This window comes from Phaseolus vulgaris, chromosome 10, assembly GCF_000499845.2.
Source record: "Phaseolus vulgaris cultivar G19833 chromosome 10, P. vulgaris v2.0, whole genome shotgun sequence".
In the NCBI taxonomy this organism is placed as follows: domain Eukaryota; kingdom Viridiplantae; phylum Streptophyta; class Magnoliopsida; order Fabales; family Fabaceae; genus Phaseolus; species Phaseolus vulgaris.
Window position 1 is genome coordinate 5,124,761 of NC_023750.2, and position 27,207 is coordinate 5,151,967.

The 27,207-nt window shown below is 32.9% G+C and overlaps 1 protein-coding gene and 2 non-coding genes across 4 annotated transcripts; 2 read left to right on the top strand and 1 right to left on the bottom strand.

Moving 5' to 3' along the window:
* Window positions 1–9,046: 9,046 nt before the first annotated feature.
* Window positions 9,047–14,944, top strand: LOC137819025 (uncharacterized). Of its 2 annotated transcripts, XM_068622727.1 has the most exons (10): window positions 9,047–9,174; window positions 9,397–9,615; window positions 9,728–9,837; window positions 10,407–10,525; window positions 10,629–10,726; window positions 12,247–12,334; window positions 12,427–12,555; window positions 12,686–12,779; window positions 13,436–13,587; window positions 14,565–14,944. In XM_068622727.1, the coding sequence occupies exons 2-10, from the start codon at window positions 9,554–9,556 to the stop codon at window positions 14,607–14,609; spliced, it is 897 nt and encodes a 298-aa protein (XP_068478828.1). In that variant the 5' UTR covers window positions 9,047–9,174; window positions 9,397–9,553; the 3' UTR covers window positions 14,610–14,944. The 2 variants fall into 2 exon arrangements, with proteins under 2 accessions (XP_068478828.1, XP_068478827.1); XM_068622726.1 differs by lacking the exon at window positions 9,047–9,174 and having other exon boundaries at window positions 9,191–9,615.
* Window positions 14,945–22,347: 7,403 nt separating this feature from the next.
* TRNAD-GUC (transfer RNA aspartic acid (anticodon GUC)) lies at window positions 22,348–22,419 on the top strand. Its single transcript has one exon. It is a non-coding gene; the product is annotated as a tRNA-Asp (tRNA).
* Window positions 22,420–22,785: 366 nt separating this feature from the next.
* TRNAD-GUC (transfer RNA aspartic acid (anticodon GUC)) lies at window positions 22,786–22,857 on the bottom strand. The gene has a single exon. It is a non-coding gene; the product is annotated as a tRNA-Asp (tRNA).
* Between the last annotated feature and the right edge of the window lie 4,350 nt (window positions 22,858–27,207).

The window sequence follows — 27,207 nt, forward strand, 5'->3', positions numbered from 1 at the left end:
AATGTTTCCAATGACATTATCAAGGGTTAAGTCTCTTGGGGTTTTCCACTCTTTTGGCAAACCTGCAGCTGCAGTAGATTCTTGTATAGCATGTGTATCAGCAATATCAAAATGAATCGATTCATTTTGATTTAAAACAGATTTAAATTCATTACTGTCAGGGTCATCAGCAGTTTTAGATAGGCTATGATCAGTTTCATCAAAAACAACATGCATTGATTCTTCTACTATAAGCAACATTTTATTGAAGACTCTATATGCATGACCATTCAAAGCATAACCAATGTGCACACCTTCATCAGATTTAGCATCAAACTTACCAAGATTTTCTTTGCCATTATTCAATACAAAGCATTTACACCCAAATACTCTAAGGTGACTTACACTAGGTTTTCTGCCCTTATACAATTCATATGGGGTTTTCTTAAGAATTGGTCTTATTAAGGTCCTATTTAAGACATACCCTGCAGTATAAACAACATCAGCCCAAAAATACTTAGGAAGCTTAGATTCATTTAACATAGTTCTAGCAAGTTCCTCTAGTGATCTATTTTTCCTTTCAACTACACCATTTTGTTGGGGTGTCCTAGGGGCTGAAAAGGTGTGAGCTATCCCATGCTTCTCACAGAACCTCTCAAACTTAGCATTTTGAAACTCTCCCCCATGATCACTTCGAATTGATTTAATGCAGCAACAATTTTCATTTTCCAGAATTTTTGCTAATCTCTTAAAGGCAGTGTAAGCATCATGTTTATGTGCAAGAAATAAAGTCCATGTAAATCTAGAGTAATCATCCACAACAACTAAAGCATACAAATTTCCAGCCAAGCTAGCAACTCTAGATGGACCAAATAAGTCCATATGTAACACATCCAATGGATTTTTTGTAGAGACAATATCCTTTAACTTGAAAGAGGATTTGATTTGTTTACCTTTCACACAAGCATCACAAAGCCTGTTATCCTGAAATTTAATGTTAGGTAAACCAGAAACTAAATCTTTAGATTTCAATTTATTCAAGTGATTTGTGTGTATGTGAGCTAACCTCCTGTGCCACAACCAAGACTCATCACTTCTGGACAGCAAACACTCATTTGAAGAGTTAATTTCCACGATATTCAACAAGTAAATGTTATTCACTCTCTTACCAGTAAACAGTGCCTTACTAGATGAATTACTTGAGATTGTGCAGCCACTTGACTCAAAATTCACTTTGTATCCTTTGTCACAAAGCTGACTTATGCTGAGAAGACTATGCTTAAGTCCTTCTACATACAGCACATTCTCAATGGTTGTTGAATTTCCTGTTCCAACAGTTCCTCTGCCCAAAATTCTCCCTCGGTTATTGTCACCATAGGTCACATGTCCTTCTGCTTTGAGCTTTAGGCTGGTGAACTTTGTAAGATCTCCAGTCATATGCTTGGAACAGCCACTGTCCAAGTACCACTAGTTCTTCTTGCTTCCAATCTGCAAAACAGAATAAAAAATATACAAATGGTACCCTTTTCAGTATAGGGTCCAGCACAGATTAACACCTTCTCTTTGGTAGCCACTTAGTTAAGTTCTTAGGCACAAGATGTCTTCTGGCAATGCAAGACCTAGATGTATGACCAGATTTCATGCAGTAAAAACAGGTTACATGAGATGCCTTTTTGCCACTGTTAAAAGCTGAAAAAACTGATTTTGCTGGAACAAAAAAACTTGAAAGCTTTTTGACATTGGTTGTATTTCCAGGGGTATAACCAAGTCCATTCTTATTGAAAACAACATTCTGTGATCCAAGGAGAGACTCAAGGTTTTCTCTTCCCTTGGTGAAATTGGAAAGGGTTTTCAGCAAATATTCCACTTGTTTTTCCAATCTTTTGCAGTTTTCACAGTTTTTAATAGAGGCATGCAAGCAAGTCAGTTCAAGGCTTACCAAATCTGTTTTGGCCTTATGCAATTCTTCCTCAAGTGTTTTTACTTTAGGTGCAAGCACATTATTTACCTTTTGCAGCTTATTGCATATTACAGCTAGCCTATTGGCTTCCTCATGTGTTTTCTTGAAGGCAGCAAGCAAATCATCATAGTTATCAGAATCAGCAGAAAAATTACTTACTGATTCAGAGCTTGACTCCTCATCCTTCATCATGAAGCACAAATTATTCTCCTCATCTTCTGTTGAAGAGCTGCTAGTTGAGGATACTTCATTTTCCTCCCATGAGATGTAGGCTCTTCTTCCTTTGTTCCTTTCAAATTTCTTGCTGGCAGATTTGTCCCTTGTTTGATTGTCTGGACAATCTGTTTTGATATGCCCTGTTTTGCCACATCCAAAGCAAGTATATTTAGAGGAATTTAAATCATTGGGTTTAGGATACCTTCTTTTCTGCTGGTTCCTATTTTTGCTTTTCTTCCTCAGAAATTTGCTGAATCTTTTTGTAAGAAGGTTGATTGTATCATCATCTTCAGCATCTTCCTTTTCTTCCTTGATCTCATCCAATTCAGTTGCTTTCAGTGCCAAACCTTTGGGTTTCCTCTCTGTTGTTTCCTGTTCTTTAAGTCTTTTAAGCTCTAACTCATGCTCCATCAGCTTTCCAAACAGTGCAGTAGTTCCCAATTTTGACAGATCACGACTTTCAGAGATAGCTGTCACCTTTGGTTGCCAGCTTCTGTCGAGGCACTTCAATATCTTTATGTTGAGCTCCTCTTTATCAAATTCTTTTCCCAAGCCAGTGAGGTGATTCACAATGTGGGTGAATCTTTTTTGCACATCAGCAATGTTCTCTCCGGGTTGCATTCTGAACAACTCATACTCTTGGATGAGTGCATGTTTCCTTGACCTTTTTACATCCTCAGTCCCTTCATGAGTCACTTCTAAGACTTCCCACATCTCCTTTGCTGACTTACATTGAGATATTCTGAAGAACTCGTCCATTGTCAATGCAGAAGTTATGATATTCTTGACCACAAGATCATGTTGAGCTTTTCTCCTTTCAGTATCATTCCACTCTGATCTTGGCTTTTCAACTTGTTCATCTTTGACAATCTGCATTGGCACATAAGGTCCATTGACCACAGCTTCCCAAATTAATGCATCAATGGATTCCATAAAAATTCTCATTCTAACTTTCCAAAATGCATAATTCAATCCATTAAACATAGGTGGTCTATTTACAGCAGAACCCTCAGCAAAAAGCACATTAAACTCAGACATTTTTACAAACAACTTGATTAAACTACAAGTCCCAGCTCTTGATACCAATTGTTGGGTTTAATAGTGCCAAAGTTCAAGAGGGGGGGTGAATTGACCTTTTAAAACTTCTTCGCAGAAACAGTGTTTAACCCAGTTTTACAGAAAATAAATCGATTTATGTTAAAATGAACAGATTTATTTCAGCACTGTTTTTGTTTGAAAAGCTTTTAATTCAGCAAGGTTAATCACAAGATTATGCAGTGAGAATTTCCAGCAGCACACACACAAATATCAGATTTGAAAAACAGTGAAACCCAAATACAACAAGCTTCAATTTCAAGCAAGTGATTAAGGTTCAATTGATAGCATGCTAGTTAATTGAGTGACCTTTGCAAACAAGCTGTTCCTGTGACTTTTAACAGACTATGAGTGTTCTTCTTGATGTCAAGAAATTTTCCAGAAATTAAAAACAATGAATCACAGCACATCAAGCTTCAACTTTAAGCAATTTGTTTAAGGTTCAATTAATAGCATTTACAGTTTCTTGAACAGCCTATCACAGTCAATCTGTTCCAGTGGCTTTTAGCAGTTTTTATATGTTCTTATCAGATTCAAACACCTTTTTCAAAAATCAAGAACAGTATGCACAGTGCCCAGAAAGAACAGATTTATTTTCAATTGAACAGATTTATTTTTTTGCTGTTTTATCAATTATGCAGAAACGAAATTGCAGAGAGAGAGAGAGAATGAACACAAGCAATTATACTGGTTCACTCAACCTGAGCTACATCCAGTCTTCACCAACAACAGGTGGAATTCACTAACACACAGTACAATCAAGTACACTTCCCACTGTTCTTGAAACCTACAAGAACTTAGGTACTCTTGCTGAAAAAACCTATTTCAGCACTCACACACACACATCCACTCTCCAAGAACACCTATCAAGAAGAAGATTCAACCAAACTATTACAAGTAATAAGAAGTGAAACGACTACACCTGATTGAGGTAACAAAGATCAGCCTTAAACCAGTAGGCAAGATTGCTAGAACAGTAGCTGCACCTCACACCAAGCTTTTGGAACCAAACCAAGAACAAGCACTTTGTGATTTTCGAAATCTTTGAAGAACAAATGCTAATCCTTGAAAACACTTAACTCTCTGCTGTCAAAACTTGTTTTTGCAAATGTATAAACTGTTTGAATCGTCGTTGAACTCAGAAAACAAGTTTGCATTTTATAGAAAGCCAGCTTATAACAGATTTTTGAAAAACAGTTAAAGCTGTTATAAAATGAACAGATTGAAAATAAAATGAACAGATTTATTTTCAAAAAGCAGTTAGAGAATCTGTTAAGTGAGGAGACTTAGTCAACCATTCTGGTGCAGAGATAAAACTGAAAATGTTTAAGCTTGTCATGGCACCAGAGAGAAAAAGAATCTATTCAGATGAACAGATTTATTTTTCAAAACGAAAACAGAGAAGGTTTAACTATTTGAAACTCAGTCGTTTTGAAAAGAAGAAGACTTAGTCAAAATACCTGATGCACAAAATCAAATTTACAAGACTTTAGCCAAGGCATCAGTGAAGAAAATGAATCTGTTTATTTAGAAAAGAACAGATTTATTTTTATGCAGTAAAACGTGTTTTTGTGTAAAACATGTGAAAAATAGTTTTAGAAAACTTATGCTTGTTCTTAACACATGGCCAGTGGTTATGAGGTGAGTTACTCAGCAAAAAGCTACTCTTAGACAACCTCTAAGCACTAACTAAGACATACTTAAAGCAAAGCACAAATACATGGAAAGTACATAAATGTCTTCATCAAACACTACATATAAGTCTTCATCAAACACAATCTTGAAGGGGGCAGCAACCATCTTCAACAGAATTCAGATCGTTGCCTTTGGAGGAAAGCAGAAATATGGTTGTCAGCTTCACTGAGGAAGAAGTGAAAAATGTTGTATGGGAATGTGGAGGATCAAAAAGCCCGGGCCCGGATGGGTTCAATTTCAATTTCATTAAGAGTTGTTGGGAAGTGCTTAAGGCAGATGTTATGGCAGCAATGCAACTTTTTCATACCACGAGTTTTCTTCCGAAAGGTTGCAATGCTTCTTTCATTGCGCTCATTCCCAAAGTAAGTGATCCGTCTTCGCTCGATCAATTCAGACCCATTTATCTTGTTGGAGTAATCTACAAGATTATCACTAAAGTTTGTCAAGTCGTATGAAGAATATTATGTCGTTACTCATTGATGAATGTCAGTAAGCCTTTATTTGTGGTAGAGGATTATTGGACAACGTCGTTATGGCTAATGAGGTCCTCGAGGATATAAAGAGAAATGGGAAAAGCGGGGTGTGCTTCAAGGTGGATTTTGAAAAGGCATACGACTCAGTGAGATGGAGATTTTTGTTTGATATGCTCCACAGGCCAGGCTTCCATGAAAAATAGATTTTGTGGGTTAAAGGGTGCTTGGTCTCATCGTCAAAACTTAGCTTTTGGAAAAGGAGATTGCTATCAATGGCAGGACGAATCTGTCTGTTAAAATCGGTGTTCATTGCCATTCCTTTGTTCTACCTCTCAATTTCCAAAGCTCCCGTAGCAGTGTACAATAAAATCAGTAGCATTCAGAGGAAGTTCTTATAGGCATGGGGAAAATAGAGCAAGTCGATATCTTGGGTTAACTGGGATAATGTGTGTAAGCCTTTAGAGTTAGGAGGCTTGGGGGTGAAGGAAATGAAGAACTTTAATGTGGCTCTCCTGGCGAAATGGTGATGGAGGCTCATGAGTAGTGAAGAAGGCAAATGGAAAGAGATTATCTCATCTAAATACGACACAGTAGCAAAAAATATACAGCTTAGGTCGAAATACCAATCATGGTGCTGGAAGGATCTCACTTAAATTTGCGATGAAGGTGTAGAAGACGGTTGGTTCCAAAAGGCCATTGGGTGGAAAGTAGGAAACAGAGCCATAGTGAGATTGTGGGAGGATCTGTGGCTTGGGAATGAATGTCTTAGATCGGCGTATCCTAGACTATTTTCCTTGTCACTTGACCAAGGTAAAAGTGTGGGGGAGGTAGGAGTATGGGAAGAGAATGGTTGGCGGTGGAATTTGAATTGGAGGAGGGACAGGTTTCGATGGGAGACGAATATGGAGGCAGACATGTTGTTCAGACTAAGTACGGGTGCTTTGTGTAAGGATTCCCTTGACCAACTTCTATGGAAGGGGGACCAGAAGGGTACGTTCTCGGTAAAGTCAGCATATTCTATGTTGGATAATCACCAATGCTCAGCCGCAAGGGAAGGTGTGTTTAGTCTCCTATGGCAAGCGAAAGCCATGCCCAAAGTACTTACTACAACTTGGAGAATCCTCATTGATAGATTTCCTAATAGAGTTAATCTGTTTAGAAGAGGAGTGCCTATGACCTCAACCCTTTGTGCTCTCTGTAATCTGTAGGAGGAATCCTCTCAACACCTCTTCTTAGAATGCGGTTTTGCACAACAAGTGTGGTCCCGATGTTATAGGTGGATTGGTATCCTAGGTGTCCAAAATAAGGACCTCATGAACCACTTTATGAATTTTCATCTAACACATCTTTCTAGTCAACAGAATCAGATATGGTTAGGTTTTTGGGCGGCTATCGTTAACTGTATTTGGGAGCATAGGAACACAGTGGTTTTTAGACAAGGGGTGCCTGACTCCGATGAGATTTTCCAGAACGCTCAGCTGCAGTCCTGGTTATGGTTAAAACACAAAACATCTGATTTTTCGTACGCTTTCTCTGACTGGCTTTTGTATCCGAACCAGTGTCTTCTCTTGGTTCGCTAAGTGGTTGGAGTTCGAGTTGGAACATGTATGGTATAATAAGGTAGTGAGGTTGGTGCTTAGCAGGTATAAGGTGATCATTTTTCTGTCATCGGTAGTAGTCGTGTTTCGGGAGTTGGTCTATGAAAGCGGACATGGTTCCCCCCTGGGTCAGGCCCTGTGGTGTTTTTGTAGAAGCAAAGGAATTCTGGTGCTAATTTAATCTCTAGACAGACCATATCTGTTGTGACCATATTTCTTGCTGCTTCGACAGAGTTTGTCTTGTGGGATCGGTAGGGGTGTGGTAGGAGTGTGATGTGGGCAAACCCTCTTGGCAGGCTTGATCATCTACAAATAAGGTCCATGTTCGGTTTTATAGAGGGGAAGACTGCATCATGTAACCGAGAGGACGCGGTTCATTGTGTTAGACGCTTCTCTCCTTGTCATGGGTCTGGAAAAGCAAAGCACCCTTTACATCACATCGGCTTCTTCATAGGGGAGGGGTTGTTTTCCTTTGCACCTGTATGTTTGGTTACGTGAGTTTTTACCGGGACATGCTTTGTCTAAGGTGGAAATATTGTATACCAATTATTTATCCATATTGGGGAGGTGTAAACCCTTGCAAGGGGGTGGACCACCGTTTCTTTATTGGTGGTGGTGCTGCTAAGGCACATATAGTGTGTTTCGGGGCTGTCATGTTTGATGAATGGGCGTGTTGGACCTGGCACAAAATTTTTGTGCAACAGCTACCAGAAGGCTGGAGCTAACGTTTATTTTGAAGTTGTGCAGGTACAATGATGGTCAATTATAGGGCTGAAGGACTGGTTTCCCTCTAGAGAGATGATCCACTGGCTGCTACTAGTGTGCTGCCATTCCCGGGAATTCGTTTTTGGGCACATTTGTGTGCTGCCGAGACCTGTAATACCAACAACTGAATAGCAGAAACAAGGGAATGACTGGTGGTGACTGCTCAAAATGCTACAAAACACTGAATTTTGTAGCCTTCAGTGGGGATCCATATTTTTTGGAGCCTTTTTGGAAGAAACATGCCAGAAGGAGTGCTATATTAGTATCAGGGTGGCACAGAATGGGTTATACTTATAGTGATGGATCATACATCTCACAATTATTGGTGGACCATATCCAAAAACTTCATGACATAGTTGGAAATGCAATCACAGAAGGAAAACACATTGTATTTGGAAGTGGCTCAACACAACTCCTAAATGCTGCAGTTTATGCCTTGTCTCCCGATACTTTTTCACTATCTCCAGCAAAAGTAGTAGCCACTACAAAACACTGAATTCTGCAGCCTTCAGGTTTTTTTCAGTTTTGTCAGGCTATATAGATTGTGAGATGATAGAGGTCTTGTGGTTTGTGGGGATGCTTGATGGCGTTGTTGCCACAATTTGTTTTAATTTTATTAGTGTTTTAGAGGTAAGGTGTTTTTTAATGCTAGTTTTTGTAGCGTTTTATAGGAAACAGTTCGATCTCTCCTCCTTTGAGGATGTTTTGTATAAAAGGGTTGGGATACCCCTTTGTATCTCCTTTAATTTTAATTCCATTCTTTGCTGATAAAAAAATAATAATTATAAATTGTATAAATTGACAATAAATATTTATGTGCACTTTTTGGGAGCAAGAAGATGTTTTTCATGACTGATTCAAAATAATTTGTTTCTTATTTCTATAATCATAATAAAAATTTATACAATAAATTTGAATTTTTAAAAAATTATTGTATTTATCTTTTTTAAAATTGTGTTAAAACCATACAAATTTTTTCAGAAATTCAACAAATATTTTTTGAATTAAACACTTCACCGATAAGTGTCCTACGAATGTCGAAACCGATACCTATGTCTGACACGGATACGCCATTTAAAAAAGTGTCCGAGCCTCATAGCTGATAAATCATTTGCTTTTGGAGTTTACTAAACCCTAGTAAATTTTCACGATTATTAAAAAAAATCTACAGTATATTTTAATTTCTTATTTACTTTTTTACATTTCGTGTTTTCTTGACACTAACATTTTTAACCAAAGTTTCGCGGCATAGTCAATACTACCCCTTTTAACCTAAAATTTTGGAGACATAGTGTCAAAACGGAGTACATCTATTCATAATTCAAAAAACACTTTTCATCGATTCCTTTGAAGAATTTTTGGTACAAAGATTTCTCTATTAGGTTTCCATTTGGTAATTTTTTTACCCTATTTGATTTCTGGTTTCTTTCACAATTTTTCAAATATACCTTTGACAGTTGTAGGAGTCAATCAATATCAGTTTACAAGAAAGCTATCAACCAAATTCAAAATCCAACATATCATACATGAGCTAATAGAATGAACACATCAATAGTCTCAAACAAAATCCTCAATTAAAATCCCTGAAGTAAACCCTACTTCTAAGCTTTTGCAGGATAGGGTTTCATGAGCTACCGTCGATATCTCAAAAAGAAAGCCTTCCCCTCTAGTTCACAGCGGCGCCGCCAGTTCTCTCACTCCGCAACAAAACCACATCCGTTGTACCGTGAAACTACACCGCCGAAGCTGAACCCTAAAACTTCAGGGTAACGATGCAGCACGACGAGGTCATATGGCAAGTTATCAGGCACAACCATTGCAGTTTCTTGGCCAAGTAAACAGTTCCCTAACTTTTTTTCAAGATTTTCTTTCAGATATATGATTTTGTTTTATTAATGTTGCTGTTACGAGCTCAAACTAATTGTTCACTTTTTTTTTTCTTGTAGAATTACGACGGGGAATTTTTGTAGAAACCCTTACAACGTTACTGGGGTTTGTAACAGAAGTTCGTGCCCTTTGGCTAATAGTCGCTATGCTACTATTCGAGATGACAATGGTACTTTTATTTACAAACATTTTTTTTTTTTGCCTCTTTAGGCTAGGTTTTGTTTTTGCTAGAAATTGATGCTTTGTACTATGTAGTAGTGCTGTTTAAGTCGCTTAAGTTATCATTTTGTTGGTACTATAATGTCTTATAGTCCTGTTTGGATAAATTTCTGGAATTTACAGAAGGTAAAATCGACTTACGTACTTCGGTTTATGGAGAAGTTAGATAGGAGAGTTTTTATGAAAGTTGTAGTGTGTTGAATGTTGATTTTTTTCTCATTTTCTTCTCTGGCAAGTACTTGTTGAGAAGTTTATCCAAATATTTCTATAGATTATAGTAAGCTTCACCGTAAAGCTTATTGAAGTTTGTTAAAAAGAGTTTGTGCCAGCCACTCTCATAATTTTAACCAGATAGCTTCAATTTTCTGCATAACTACCGAAGATAGATTTAACTAAGTTCATATATGCTCCTCCGAACACCCCTAAATGGCTATCTTCACGAATGACAAGTCCATAAATGGGGAATTCATGAAAAGACAAAATATGCTAAGAATCATAATTTTGCTTTGGGTGTTGCAGGAGTGTTTTATCTTTACATGAAAACTATAGAACGAGCTCACATGCCGAAAGATTTGTGGGAAAGAGTAAAGCTGCCGAGGAATTATGAGAAGGCACTTGAAGTCATAGACAAACATCTGGTACTGATGATATATGTAGTCTTTCGCATATTTAAGTACTCAACATTTTACTGGTTAGTGGTTGTCAAGAATGAATGTGTGTTTGACCTTTCTGAATTGGCAGATGTATTGGCCCAAGCTTCTTATACACAAGATAAAGCAACGATTGACTAAAATGACCCAAATGCGGATACGTATGAGAAAACTTGCTTTGAAGACGAGGTTTGAAATCATACTCTCATATTTAGTTTGTTTTATCAAGTTTACCCGTACATATTTTTTATATAAGTAGATTGTGCTCCAGATGCTCTAATTTTCGTATCACTTGAATAACTAGTCTGATAAATGCATTTTTGCATGTGTGAAGGAAAATTAATTCCGTGAAGGAATAAAATTGTCATAGAAGATTTTATCACATGGAGTAAAACCTCAATACCCTTCCGTATTACATGTGATTTTCAATAAATGTGTTGCCGATTGTATAGATTTTGGGCTAACTTTGGTTTGTTTCTTGAAATAAAGGAAACCAGACTAGCAAAGTAAATGTTTGGCTATTGCTGTCATCATGCTTAACTCTGCTGCTGAAAATCCATTTTAGGGAAAATAACACATTATATTGTTTCAGCTTAGGGAAAAAAATGGATCTTCCACTAGTAGATATAATTTTATAACCTTCTCAATTTTAATTTTTACCCAATATTTTAAAATGTTTTTTAGGATTTTGGTAGTTTGACATGTAATTGCATTCCAAACTTCTTCAAAATGAATTCTGTGGAAAATTAATTCTTAGATGATAAGTTTATAAAAGAGGGGTGCTTATCTGCTTAATGAGAGGCAAATCACACTAGAAAGAAACTGTCGCCCTATATTCTTAATTGCTATTGATTTCTGTTTTTCAGGTTTTTCCCTCTTCTCTCTGTTTAGTTCCTCATATTTGTTTAATTATGAAACACTTATAAGAAATCATTTACTTGTATATTGTAATGCACCAACCAAACCATGTTTATTTAGTCAATTTATGTATTTAGAAATATAGGTCCCATGGGATTTGTTTTTTGTATTGAAGCATTTTGAGTATTTAGTAATAAATTATTCTATTTTTATCTCTCATCTTTTGAGCGCTAAATTATCAACAGCAAAATTAGTTAGTTATTTGTAATCCCATTTTATTTGAGGATAAATTCCTTTTTCCAGAATTTAAATTGGAGTTCATTTGAATGCTGTGACTTCATATGTATTCTGTTACGAACCAAGAAAACGCACCCAAAGATAAGCCAACAACACAGAAAAACTACTGAATAACCTCTGTATTATTTCTACTGAACTTTACACTCGGAACATTCACAAAGAAAACAATTATTCCTTTTACACAAGACTTTCCCTGTCTACAAAACTGTACTAAAAAAACTTAATCTCTTTACTAAACCGGTTGGTAAAGACCAACCCTGCCCAACAACTAACCGCCACCTTACCCTTTATTCTTAACATTTTTCCTATAATATACCTTCCAAGTCCTTCCCTTATTTTGTGTACTAACATATTCTTCTTGTCTGTTATTTATGCACATGTATGTATGCATTATTTTGAATACGATTTTATGTTTAAGGTGCGATCATACATTGTGTTATATTCATGCGACAAATTTTCTTATCTTTTATCTATAGTTCTATATTTAAGCTGATGTCTCTATTAAATGTTAATAGCAATTTATCATATTATTTATTGTGGTTGCTGTTTTACAGGGAGAAAATAATGACAACTCCAAGGAAAGAGAAAAAGAGAGAGTCTCGAAGAGAAGAGAAGGCTGAAAAAGCAGCTCTGTTAGAAAAGGTTATAGTTAATCCTACTGTTACCCATACACATGAATTGTATGTTGTTTTCACTTTTCACTTTACTCATTGTTGCTTTTCAATATTATGTAGTCTATTGAAAAAGAGCTTTTAGAACGCCTTCAAAAAGGAGTTTATCAACAAAGTGATATATACAATTATCCGCTTGAAGAGTACAATAAAGTTCTTGATATGGAGAATCTTCAACTTGATGATGAAGAGGTTATCTACCAACCCATTTTTTTTTCTGTTACCAATCATGTTTCAGTAAAAAAAAAACTATTTCAAATTGAACCCTTTCTAATGTATTTAATCTATCAATTTGTTTATTTTTTGTTTTTGGAATGGACAGGAACCAGAGGTAGAATATGTAGAAGGATATGATGAACTTGAAGAGGAAGAAGATATTGAGGATTTTGGTGGTTTTGCAACTCATAGGTCACCGGGTAATTATGTGATGAAGAAAATGGTCAAATTTAGTTTAGAAGCTTTGGAACATGCATTGACTATTTTTGACATGTTCAAATAGTGAATTATGTTCCCATTTTTGTTTTAAAAATTTGCTTACTACAGAAGGAATTTGCTTTTGCCTGATTGAAACCCAAATTCAAGGATTTTGACATGCATGGTATGATAGGATAGTATAATCTTTAGTTTAATTTCAACTCGAAGTACTGAAAATTTCAGATTAGAATTTTGTTGGCTGCATAATTTTTTTGTTTCCAATTGTCTTGGTTTGAGGCAGGAATAAGATCTTCGAATTCTTTTTCATTTTTAATCACAAACTTATGGTAATTATGATGATAAAAGGAATTTTTTTAATACAATGTTTACTGATCTACAATCACATCTTTACAAACTTAAGTCCCGCCCTAATAGAAGAAACAATAATTAGCTGTCACATACAATGCTGGTTTCTGCTTGGCTAGAACTTGAAATGCTCAGTTGTGTGTGATGTTTGTGTTATGTGTTGATTATTTCACTAATTGTTTGAAGAGAGCCTTTCTTATTGAGAAGGAATCTGTGTGTTCATGAGTTTGAAAAAAGTTCCAAACTGAAACATTGGAAAAGCAAAAGCATGATAGTGTACTTACCTATGCAGCCAGAAGCACTGATGATGAAGAGGATGATGAAGAGGAAGATGATGAAGCAGTTGATCAGAGTAGAGCAAAAAGGAAAATGATTTTAGCTTCCAAGAAACTTGAGAAGAACGGCCTTGATTCTAAATCAAAGAAGACAAGGGTCCTTGTTGAGGTAATTATACAACGTTTCCTTCTATGAAAAGAATATCAGCACTTTAAATGCTATTTGATATAGTAATTCTATGAATTGCTGTCTGTGAACATCTTACCCTAGAGGAACTTTTGCATACAATAATTTCAATGATGTTTTCAAACAAATGATGCCACCGACTGCAATTTCATTACTCTGGACTTTCAAGATAGACTGTTAGAAAGTGGAACCCTTTTTGATCTTCCGAGGCTGAAAATAGAGCCAATGCCTCTATATTTTTGGAAATTAGTTATGAACAAAGCTAATCCAATTTTTTCTTCAATAATGTTATACGTGCATGTCTAATCTATGTGATGAGTGTTACAGACAATAATGTCAATCAAGTCTTTGTCGATATTTTCCCTTCTTGCTTGATATTACCTAGTTTTTGTTGGTTTTGGTTTGCCAAAGCCATTCTAAAAGTTATGTTTAAAAAGTACGGCACTCATTAGCTCCATTCCATCTTTGAAGTTTAGAAGTAACGTGTAGTTGCAAGAAACCGCTAAAGCGAACTGTATGAGTGCCAAACAGTGTTGAATTCAGTGCATTCCATATTTTAGAGAGAATTTCTTCACTATTGACGTTGATTGAGTTTTATTAGAAGGTGAACTCTAAGCATAACTTAACAATTTCATAGAACTGGCTTAGAAAATTGAATTGCATCTACTTACATATTATAATTTAAATATATCTCTAGTTAATGAGATCTCTATCACCTCTCGTCGAGGATGTACAAATACTTTTAAGTGGTCCGATAGTGGGTAAGAGTATAGGTCTAACAAATTTTCCTAGGATAGACTTTACTACCATCTTAGAAATGAACTCTACAGAATTGGCTTGGAATGTGACATATTGCTTGTCCTTATGTGATCTCGAAAAAGTTTACAGATGAATGAAATACTTAAATTAGTTTTTGGTTCAAAATCTGATATCGCAACCTTGATTTTCTTTGGTCTCAGGTTGAGCAAGAGGATGCTGATGAAAGACAGAGGGTGGTACAATAGTTGTATTTACCGTTTTTATGGACAGAAGAAAACTACAGCAAAAACGCAATTTTGATTGTTGAGTCTTTTAATTTTTTTCCTATCCATATAAAAGTTATATACAATTTCCATTTCCCTTTTCAATTTATTTAATGTTTGTTTTGAACGAGTTCTGGCAAATGTCATAAAGTGTAGTCTAGTGTGGTTTTATAGAGACGGAGCATCTCATTCCGCATTTAATCGAGCATTAATTGTGACTCTGATAATTTTCTTGTGTCACGCTGCTCAGCAAGGTTTTTGAGACCTTTGTAAGTTTTAAGAAAGTTAAGCACATTGTATCCTTTTTTTTCCTGAAACTGATTTTCACTTGCAGTTGCTTTGCTTACACCTTACATTACAAAAATAGGTTGTGGAACTGGGGGGTCGAGAAATTGTTTTCATCAAATAAAGGAGATTGGTTAAGAAAAACTTAGCTTGTGTATAATTTGTACAGTTAAAATCTTATTGTGTGATAATGTGTGATGTGTAATGTGATGTGTGCTGGAATTCACCATTAAATGTTTTTAAGAAGTTCACGATAGTATGGTATTTCTTGGTCCCTCGTGGATTACAAAACATCCCTGAATTAGGAATATACTAATTGTTCTAATATCAAGCTGGTTTAAGATATCATTATGATGTTAGATTTATAATGATTTAGTTTTTAAAAGGTGCTTTGGTGGCTCAAGAAAAAATTAATCTTGCTTCGATTTCTAAGTTTTGGATGTCAAAGAGTAGACTCTTACAGGGGTATGAGTGATATGTCCAAGAATAAACTCTTAGAGACAATGTTGATGCTTTAGGATCAATTAGTGTATTAGGAGTTTGATGTTTCTATTGGTTTAGTCAATCATAATTTAAAATGGGGAATCTGATTTAACGATTCTGCCAAGATCTGCTAGAGCGAAATTGTAGAATTGTGTTATGTAGCATTTCGGGGTTTTTGGATTCAACCTCACAAATTTCAATTGCACCCTCATTATGTTTGTTTGTTTGTGAGAAGACCAAACTATCTTTCCTTATATTTATATTTAACCTACCTTCTATTTTTTTTATCCAACACCTTTTCTTCTACCTTTTGCTTCACCCTTTGCCTGTATTGTACTTTTTCCAATTTTTTCTTCCTCCGTTTGTGAGTGGAAGAGCTGGAACTATAGTGGTCACATGTTGAGGAGGTAAGTATTTACTGTGTCTTTTTTTTCTTGCTGATTTTGTGTTTAATTTGGTTTTCAGATTCAGAAACACATTCAGAAATGCACAATTTGAATAAATAAATTCTGAATTGTATATTCTGGAATGTATTACTGATTAAACACATTTTCGATTGCACAATATGAAATTACTACAACAAAATTATTAAATAAAAATCAATTTTAAGAACAAATAATAATTTGTTTTTATATTAAGTTAGATACTATTTTAATGACTAAATAGTTGGTATCTAAAGTGATTTTTATTATCAATAAAATTTATATAGTAATTTCTAAATTGGTATCTAGTTAGCTATCAATGTTTTAACTACTAATTTTAGACAATTTTGCATGTCCATCTAGATAAATTACCTACACCAGAAAGTTATTATTATCCACAACAAAGCCCCACCCTTTATCTTGGAGAACAAGATAGAGGGGTATGAGTGTCATTTGTGAGAAGCCTTCTAGAAGGTAGGTCAAAGAAATCCTAAACCTAGAATCACTTATTATGAAAGGTGGGCTTGACAAAAACCCAAATTACTAAGCACACCCTATTCAAACTACTAAGCACACCATACTCAAATCACTAAGCACACCCTACTCTAGCTTATTCTTCTATTTGGACCTCCAAAGTGAGCCCAATTTATTTACATAAACTTGTCTTTTAAAAAGACCAGAAGAAAGAACATCTGATGCTCTAACTTATGTCCACTTCTTCTTTTGCTGAGGTCCTTCTGAAGTTTGATGGGGTTGTGTCTTGTATGCTGAGATGAGTGATCAATTTGTGAAGTGTCTCTTGTGTCCTTGGTAGATGTGCTTGGCTAATTGAGTTGTATCATGCCTCCCAAGTTGGAAAGAATTTGACTCGAATTTAGAACTCCTGTAAATAACATAGTTAGTTTGTTCATAGAAAAGATAGAAATATTTATAGATTTGGGTGTGAAGAAAACTTATGTTCATGAAGCTTGGGGAGTTCACATGGGTGAATTCTAGATACAGACCATGTTTGTAGAGAATGTTCAGGGAAGAAATGATTTGTTTATGAAAATCCTTTTAGAAGGTGATAGGAGGTTTTTGAAGATCATCCCTAAACTTCTTTATGAAAGATGTCACAAGTGTTTAGAATGATTTGGTAAGAAAAAAAGAAGGAAGAAGTATACCTAGGAGGCGTAGTTAGTTTTGTACAAGTCAACATTATTGTTTTGCCTGCGGGAGATGAGATGATGAGACCCGATTTGATTTTACTGACCTCACCTTTTTCATTTTTTCTTTTGGTTTCATTTTCAATTGGTCCTTATTAACTTCTTTGGGAGAGAGGGGTTTTAAGATAACCTTATACTCTTGGAAGTTGAAAGAAATATTATTGGTATGACCATCATGTAAAAAATTTCTATCATATTGCCAAGGTCTTCCTAATAAAATAGGTGTTGCTTGCATTGACACAACATCACATAAAAACTCATCTTTATATTTTCCAATGGAGAAAGCTATGAGGGATTTGTTTATTGATAATTATTTTCCCCTTCTCACTAAGCATTGTAATTTGTAGGGCTTTGTATGAGAGATGGTGGGTAATCCAAGTTTCTCCACCACTTTTGTACTTGTCACATTTGTGCAACTACCCCATCTACAATTAATGAACATAATTTATCATTAATAAGACATATTGTATGAAAATATTTTCCCTCTAACTTTCATCAAAAGGTTTTTGAAGTTGTCCAAGCATGCCTCTTACTACTAACAAATTACCTTCACAAGGCATCTCATAATCATCCTCACTTTGGCTTATTGAAGAGGTATTATTTTCGAAAAAATAAGTTTTCCAGTTTTCTTTGCTCTCTGTCTAAGACTTATTACGCCTTATTTCTTGGATGTTTTGATCTAAAATTTTTACCAGACATTCCTTATTGTGCATATTGAATTGTGGCAGAGATTTGAGCCTCAAATTCGTTCAAAAGATTAACAATAAATTTTTTATTCATCGCTGCCAAGGTTGATAGGAAAATAGTAAGCAATTATGATTTCAAAAAGTAAAGAAGGCTAGACAGATATATAATGGAGATACATACTAGTTTATTTTTTTTTTGGAAAATGTTAATCTGAAAAAATATTTATTTTATTAGAAATTAAATAGTTTTATATATACAATTTGAGTATTTTTCTTCTTAAAATGCTATTAAAGTTATTAAAAATAAGTAATTTAGTAGACTTGTTAAATAATGAATTATAATTTTTTATTTGAATTATAATAAAAGGTTTCATATTTTTTTATAGTATAATAATTACATTAAGAATATGTTATATATATATATTAATATGTATAATGATTAAACTATGTTTTTGACTTGAAGATGGCTGATTCACTATTTTCATATTCTTTCAGTATAGTGATTAAATTAAGAATATGTTATATATATATATATAATTGTATGTATAATGATCAAACTAACTTGATGATGGATGATTCACTATTTAAGATTATAAGATTATATGCGAGCGAAGAAAAATCATGTATTATTTATGTTTGGATTATATATTTTGTAGGGAAATACATGGAAAAGAAAGGTAAGATAAAAGAGTGTCCTTTCTCATTTTTAAAGAAAAGTGCGGAATTGGAAATTCGAGTTAGGTAGTTTATCTCTTTGTCCCTACATGGAAGGTAATTTACATAGGTATATGATGCATCCATAGGAAGAAATGTGGGAGAAGACCATCTTAAAGTAGTGACGAGGGAAGTTGTATATGAATTCAAGAAGCCTTGATAATTGATTATGTCTTAGTGCATAATCAATTACAAATCAATACAAATTTGTTTTGAATTTTTGAGGGAGTTATAGAAAAATATAATAAAAAAATATATTCAACCATGTAATAGAGAAAGTTTGACCTAACTTATAATATAAAATAATGAATTAAAACAATGCCGATAGAGAATAGTTTAACTATATACATTGGAAAAAGAAAGTGTATGTAGTTCACGTGTTTACTCCATGGACAATAGGAATGAACCATGGGTGAATCTCGGTAGTGTGTGTGGTTGATCAATTGACATAATACACAAATCTCTTTTTTTTTAACAAGTACATTGTAAATATTACACAAGCAATCACTTCCAAAGAAACTTTTGACATGTATTTTGGATGATGTAAGCGTCAGACAAAGGGAGGAATTTGTTTTAAAATATGATATATTATTTTTGTTAACATATAAGTTTTGGTCTAGTTTTGTCATATTTTTGTACTTTTTTTAATAATACTTTTTTTTTTCATTTGTCATCAAATGATTGTTGTTACTTTAGGTGTCAGCATAAATGAGATGTTAAATTGCATAGTGATGCCTAACATAAAAGCTTTTATTTAAAAAAAAAAAAGTCAAATAGTAACATCACATGGATGACTAGTGTAATCCAACCTTTGTGGGAAGGGGAGGATTGTCTAAAATTTGAAATAAAGTCACGAGTGAAGAGTGATGAGGTGATGGTTCAATTTATGTAGGAGGTGGATCAATTTATGTAGGAGGTGGATGCTTCTTAACTCCCTTTTGTTTAAGTTATATGGGTTGACCAAAGAATGATGTATTCCAGGTTTACAATGTGAAGTATTTTTTGAAGAGTGTAAGTGGAGAATCTTGAAAATCAAGGTGATAGAGGTGGCTTAGCTACCCCAACATTGAAGAGCAAAAGAAATTTTTGTTAGGTTAGTTCAGTGTGTTATTTCCTAATGCGGATGCATGGTATTTTGTAAAGAAAGGGGTATTTTTAATCATTTGGTTTTGAAATAATGGTGGAATCCATTTTTGTTATTTTCATGTGATGGCACAAAAAGGTTTAAGGAACTATTTTCCATTGTATTCCCAACAAAGCAAAACCCTAAAGAGGATATTGAAATTATATATGATCTCTTTCCTCAATAGAAATCCATGTTTGTATAGTATTTTTTGAAGTTTTTCCTTTCTCATATACATATTGTTTTTATCATAGAAAATAATTTCATATCATTTTGATTATAATATTTCACATTTCACTTTTTAAGCATGTATGATTGTGATATATATGTGTTATCAGTCCTTGAAATATCGGATGATTTTAGTTCAGTAAACATATAAGCATTGGAATATTCATCTCTGCACCATATTTTTTTGGCAGTTTAAATAACTTTTGGCATTATCCCTGTGTAATGTAGTAATGTTGATGTGCGATGTGAGATTCAACAGTAAAATATTCATTTGCCAATGGGTGTTACACTCGTGCAACAACCATAAGTCATCAACTTTGATTGCAACCAATTTAATGGAGGACTTGCATTTTTTTTATGAAGAGTTTTTGTTATTCATACATACCACTCACATATACATTAATCATTATTAGGTTTTAACTACTTGATATCATTGTTCTTTTAACATGGCATCACTCATAAAAAGCAATGAAGTTTGTTGTTCAATCTTAAATGCAGATTTTAATGATAATGAGAATAAATATATTCGATCATCATCCAATTGAAGTTTGTGTCACTGATTTTTAGGTAGTAAATTGTTCTTTAGTTTTACTTGTAACATAGGAAGGTTTAATTAGTTGTATTATTTACAAAATGACTTTATATTTTTCCTGCATTAGTCATTATTTGTTATCACCTCAACACAATCTATTTTATCTTGCCTCTATTCAAAAGTACCACCTTGTTCAAAACCACATTTAATAGGTTGACTAAGTGACTACCTTAATGACATCAAGTATTGCATAAAACCATATTTAGGTACTTTCACTCTTACAATTGTATTTTAGTACAAATAATTAATACGTTGTATGTGATTGTTTGAAAGAATTTGTTTCTCTCACAAGAATGGTTGATCAATGTTACCCCATAAGCTAGGTGAAGAAACTATTATGTAAAGTCTGAATGGAAATGTGAAATGTGAAGAAAGGGGGGAAGAGAACGTGAGTGTTTTACATTATAGTTTGTCAACAAAAAGTATGGTCTGACATGTTTTTGAGAAATATTGAAAAGAGACAAGTTGAACGAGAGAAAATAACTTGAATGAAAAATTCAGGACAAATACATACAATTTACGTTGAAGAAAAGAAACTCACATGAAACACACATAATGAATAATCATTTGAGTAAGGTAAGTTCATTTCATCTACATATTGAAAAGTAATAAGACTATTCAAACTCTTAATCATTTGACAAGAATTAATTATAATCAAGATTAATCAAAGTCTTAACAGATAAAATGACAAAACTATAAACTTAAATTCTTTCTTACAAAATTATTTATTCAGATAACAACAAAAATATTTTTTAATTACTATTCATGGCATGACAAATTTAATTTTTTTTCCTCTACTCTATTAAAAAACTTTCAGATGTAATTTACTGAATTATCTTTTAGGTAAATAATGTAGTAAATGAGGCTTTAAAGCGAACAAAATTGATTTCTCGAGGCGTGAGTAATCACTATCCATAAGGATTTATCCACGGTGTATTGCGCAAGTCCCCCATGATACAACATGAACTTTTCGAAGATTTTCAAGGATAAAGTTACTCTTTAAAAGAGTAATAATTCAATAAACCCAAAGATCTTATAATAAAGTAATATTAAATGATGAGAGGGAAAGAGAAAGAATGTGAAAAGGTAAGAGGAAGAAAATGGTGAACGGAGTAGGGTTTTGAAGAAGATGAAGAGGTGAATGTGCGAGATGCATGTTCAAAAGCAAATGGGATGTGGTATTTATAGATGGAGAAAACACACTGCCGCATCTTCAAACCCTAAAGGAGCAGTCATGGCTGCCGGAGATGGAGGAAGACCCGCGTGAATGGAGGAGCCAACCACCCACGACTCTTGCAACGTTCTCCAACGTTCTCAAGATTCCACACGACCAGCAGTGCGGAGGCATGAGCGTTCCCAGTCGTGCGACTACAATTTAGGGTGGAGGGGGCAACGTCGCGCGATAATCTCGGAGTAGATCCAGTCTTCGCCGAACTTTCGCGATCTCCTCCAACGTCACTGAAGAACGTTAGGGTTTTACCACATACTCTATTTTTTGTTTCACACACTCTTTTTTTCGTTTTTATTTTGCTAGATTAGATTCTGTTTTACAACAAATAGTTGGTTTAGTAGAACAATTATTAACATATTTTGTTTTTAGTATAATAAGAAAAAAAACTTAATATAAATTTCGTTAGTTTCATTTTACCTCCATTAATGGTTGAGATAAATGAACATGTAATATTAAAACTAAAAATTTTAAATTTATTAAGAAAAAACAAACGAAAGATTTAGTGCGAATTCAAATTTTGCCATAGCATATGAATGAGTTAGGGATGTAGAGAAAAAAAAAAATTTGTTATGCTACTTATTTACTTAATGGTTTGGTGATTAAGCATACAACAAATAAGAGAGATTAAAGCACTGGAGTTCCTTCACTTTGGAAAGAATCTCTTCAAAGATCTCTGTAAAAATTAAACAAAATGTGCTGAAAAACCTTAGTTACGTACTAAAATCATAAAGTTCCAAGCTTTTAATGTCAAGTCGTTGTAGTATAGTGGTAAGTATTTCCGCCTGTCACGCGGATGACCCGGGTTCGATCCCCGGCAACGGCGAAATGTTTTTGTATTCTTTAAGTTAGATTAAAAAAAGCGCGTTTGATTCTATAATTTTTCGGAGAGATTTCAGCAATTTGGTATTGTCATTATTGGGGAACTGGTTATTCTTATTAGAATATTTGTGCATTACTGTTGCTACTAAGATCGAGCCAAACAACGCACTTACTGGATTTAAAATGACTTTTTAATCAAATTTTGAAAAATCGCGTTTGATTCCATAAGTTTGTCATTATTGGGGAACTGGTAATTCTTAGTAGAACAATTTTGTATTGCCGTTAAGATTGAGCCAAACGCGCTTAATGGGTGCAAAATGACTTTTATTCAAATTTGAAAAAACACAAAAAAAACAAAAAAACAACAAAACGCCGTTGCCGGGGATCGAACCCGGGTCATCCGCGTGACAGGCGGAAATACTTACCACTATACTACAACGACTCCATGTCTTTAATTTAAAACCAAATCAATTTAACAATGCGCATTCAATGGAAAAGTTGTCCACCATTTATGCTTCATTCTATGAATTAAATGTTATACAAACATGTTTTCTATCCTTAAAATATGTAATAAGTTTTGAAAATATTAAAAATCACGTTACATAATCTCTTAAAAGCATTGAAAAGAAAATATTTAATGTTAGTATAATATATAAATTCATGAACTCAAGTATGAGAAAAGAACGTCATGCATGATAAACTTAAATATATATAAAAAATGTAATCAATTTCATGCAATTTAATAGCACCATTCTTAAAGATGCGCTTCATTTTATTTCCTATGATTGTCTTTCCTTCTTAATATCAAGTTATGATATTGCAGAAAAATATCTTCTTGCTAGAACTAAATTATGTTAAGAACTAATTTTTTTAAACAATATTATATTTCAGTTAGGAAGGAGTATTTATAAAATTTCATCAATTTAAAGATTATTTAAGATACAGGTGATATATTAATCAATTATTCTTCATTCTATATTTAAGTTTGTATCATTGATTGTGCTCGAATTCTAATTTTGAAAAAGTTAGAAAATGATATTAGGATGAAAAGAACTTGTTGCCAAAGAATCTTTGATAAATGAACAAGATAGTTGGTTTAGGTTTTGTATAATTGATTTTGATCAAATTTTAATTTTGAAAAAGTCATAAAATATATTAAAATGTGTTTTGAGTAGGTATAAAAATAGATTTTAGTTTATTAAATGTGAGATCGATTTATTGAGTTCATAATCATTAATGAAAAACAATGATAATGAAATCTTGAATCGAGTAAGGGAGAAATAAGGTTCAAGAGTTTGAGAGAGTCATAGATAATATAAAAAGAGGATATTATAATGAATTAAACAAGAAATTATTTTTGTGAAAAAATGAAGAAGATATTGTTCTTTTGAAGAATAAAAAAAGAAGTTACAAGAAATAAAAAGTGTACAAAATATAATATTCTTGTGTGTCTTGCATTTCTTTTTCAATCTAATTCATACATAGAAAAATCCAAAATTGGTTTATTCGTACACTTTCTTAAAAAATCAAACTTGTATGAAAATAAACATAAAATACTTCTTTTAAAATCTAGTTGTTTTAATGAAATTTATTGTTTTAATTAGTTTTGTTTTTTATATTATTTTTATTTCACCTAAATTGAAAGTCTTAAGATTACCATTCTAAATTAAAAAAAAAAACTTACAATTTTGTATTTATTTTCTATTAAATAAAATTATACACTAAATTTCACGGAAAATACAATGAATAGAACTTACTACAAAAGAATTTTTGGTAGAAAAAATTATTGAATACGGGCTTAATGGTTACTTTTTATATGATTAAGATGACTCTTGAAGGTATGGGGGTGATTCAACCTAGTTTAAAGAAAAAGATAAATTCTTGTAGTTGAAATTTTAGTAATATAGAAAGATTTACAATAATATTAATTATCTTAAGATTTTAGTTAAAAATATTTTTATGTTATCTTATTCATGATGTCAACCATTAATAGATATATCTATGATACGTTATACTATTCAATTACTTATTACAAATAATATAAAATGAAGTAAATAATAGAATATTGAAGAGCCTTAATATCTATCTTTCCATTATTTCTCTATCTAATATATTTAAGTGATCTTATCTAAAGTTACATAAAGACAAATTGAGGCTAAAAAGCAAAGGGGTTTACTATTTGAACTTTGTAGAATACACAATTAATAGTAATCAAATGTATGAGTTTGACAATTTCTGCATAATAATAAACTCTTTAAATCAAGCTTAGCTACTTTTATTAGTGAGGTTGATGCTAAATGTAAAAAATAAGAAGTCAAATTTGTTTTTGAAAATATAAAGTATTTTTATGGGAATGAAATAGAATTGTTTGAGGTGAACAAGTTGTTTTGGAAAGTTGACCTCTCTGTGAAAGAATTACCGAATTTTGATAATGAAGATAAATGATGATCTATTTACAAAAGATTTTGCGATGCTCAAGTCAATAAGATTTTGCGACGCTCAAGTCATTGGTGTGATTCAAGTTTGGGAGAAGTTAGGAAAACAAAGGAGCATAAGGACACAATTCAAAAAAGAGTGTAATTCCTGTTGTTCAATAAATAAATAAATAAATAAATAAAAGTTGAAATAAAATAAGTTCAGGGTAAGATGGTATTTGATTTTAGTCTAATTTTTATATTGAAATAGGTAGAAGGCTAAGTTTATGAGTTGATCTAATTGATCGTTTTCAAGATGATTTTGACTTTGTTAATTAGAAAAACCAAGTTCCTTCTTAACCTAGCCACAATACAACCCATAAAAGTCCTTGTGATGATTGCATGCTTATGAAAGTTCTTGGCTCTTCAAACAAAAAGCAAAGTTGAATGTGGAATTAGTGGTGGAAGAGAGAAAAACACACATCCTTATACACTAGTGTGCTTAAGTGAAACACTTATCCTAGTGGTGAATAATTCACTTAGTTGATCTATTAGAAATCATATTAGTTCTTTTTGTCTTTTTTAACATTAGGTGTAAGCTTCTTTTTGTTTAGCCTAATGTTATCTTTGAATTTATCATTTACTTGATATGGATTTAGGTCTAATCCTCCATATGGTTGATTACAACAATCTAGAGATTGTAACAAATTTTTAGAAATTAATTGTATTTGATAATTACATACGCGCTAATGGTATGTCATTAGGCTACACATCACTCGATAAACTATGTTTCAAGATACCAACAAAAGGGAGAAAGAAGGAGAAAGATGGATGTAAGGTTATGAGTTTTTAAAATATTTATTTCATGGGTGTGATTTTAAATTTTATTTATTTCATGTTTAACAAAAAATTAAATTCAATAACTTACAAACAACTATGATATTGCATTCAAGAAAACATATCTTTTATTTGTTTAATTTTAAATTTCAAATGTTTGGTGGGATTCTACGTATTTAAATTTTGTATAAAACATATAAAATTCATATATATATTTTACACAAAATAAAGAAATTAAAAATGTCATTTCAAGATTTTGGTTTAAAAACATAACTTTCAAACCAATTTCACAAAAATAAAATTAAGTTTTTTTTAAACATTTATCTTTAAAACGGTGAAAAAATATTTTATATTATCATTCATTATAGTTCTTGTCATTATTATTTTATTCGTTATAATTGTTATAGTCATTTTTATTTTTCATAGTAATTATTGTCATAGTCATCGTTATCATATGAGAATGTTGATAACAATGAAGAGGAAGATGATGAAGACAATGATTAATATACAATTTTGTTAAATAATACTTTGTTAAATAATAATATAATATATTCATACACTCTTAAAAAAATAACTATCCTTACAACAACATTCAACACATTAATTTTTAATTGAAATCATATAATATTATAAAAAAAATAATATTTAATTTTTAAAAGATAAATAATTTTTAACACATAGAATATGTAACACCCCATTATTTACATATAACTATTACAATACCGGTTCTACGTATTTCTATACAAACTTGGAGTTTTTCAAAACATTCCTAATACATGATTAGGATTTATAGAAAAACAAATATTTACATATCCATAGCTCAAAATAAAACTCTGAAATCTCTAAGGCTTTCCTGCACCTGTATGGTCATCTGCTCGTGTACATAGTACAGTCATCGCAGTTTAAACACAACACAAAAAGCAAGGGTAAGCTAGTGAAAATAAAATTTTATAATATACGAAATTAAATTAAAAGAGAAAATCAAATTACATGGCCAATTTCTCAATTATTCGATCTTCTTCAAATTCCAACATAAATCAATCACATAGATCTCACATGGATCTACACATCCAAAATATTCAACAAACAACGTCTTCCGGAAGACCCGTATTAAGTAAGTCCTACCAGAGACTAACACCTGATCCAAAGATTACCAGCGAATCCAACAGAAAGGATCAGGGTAAGTTCAATACAACCCAAGACGTGCATCTCATATGTCAAGGTGTGCATGAACTCCCCCATCAGCTTCTCACCACCTGATATCTTAGTCTATGTGACTTAGATCATCAGTGAAGCACGAAGATCTCTGTTACCACATAGACATCAATACTTAATACACAACAAACATCAGTCCATACATTATCCCAAATGTATGAATTCAATTCCATACCATTCAGTCATACAATATCATTCAAAAATTGATCCACAATATTCAAAAGTCTATTTGACATGAAAAAAATAACACTTTAATACTAAATCATCAAAATATAATATTTTTACAAATTTAAATAATATATAAACAAACAACCCAATATATAAAC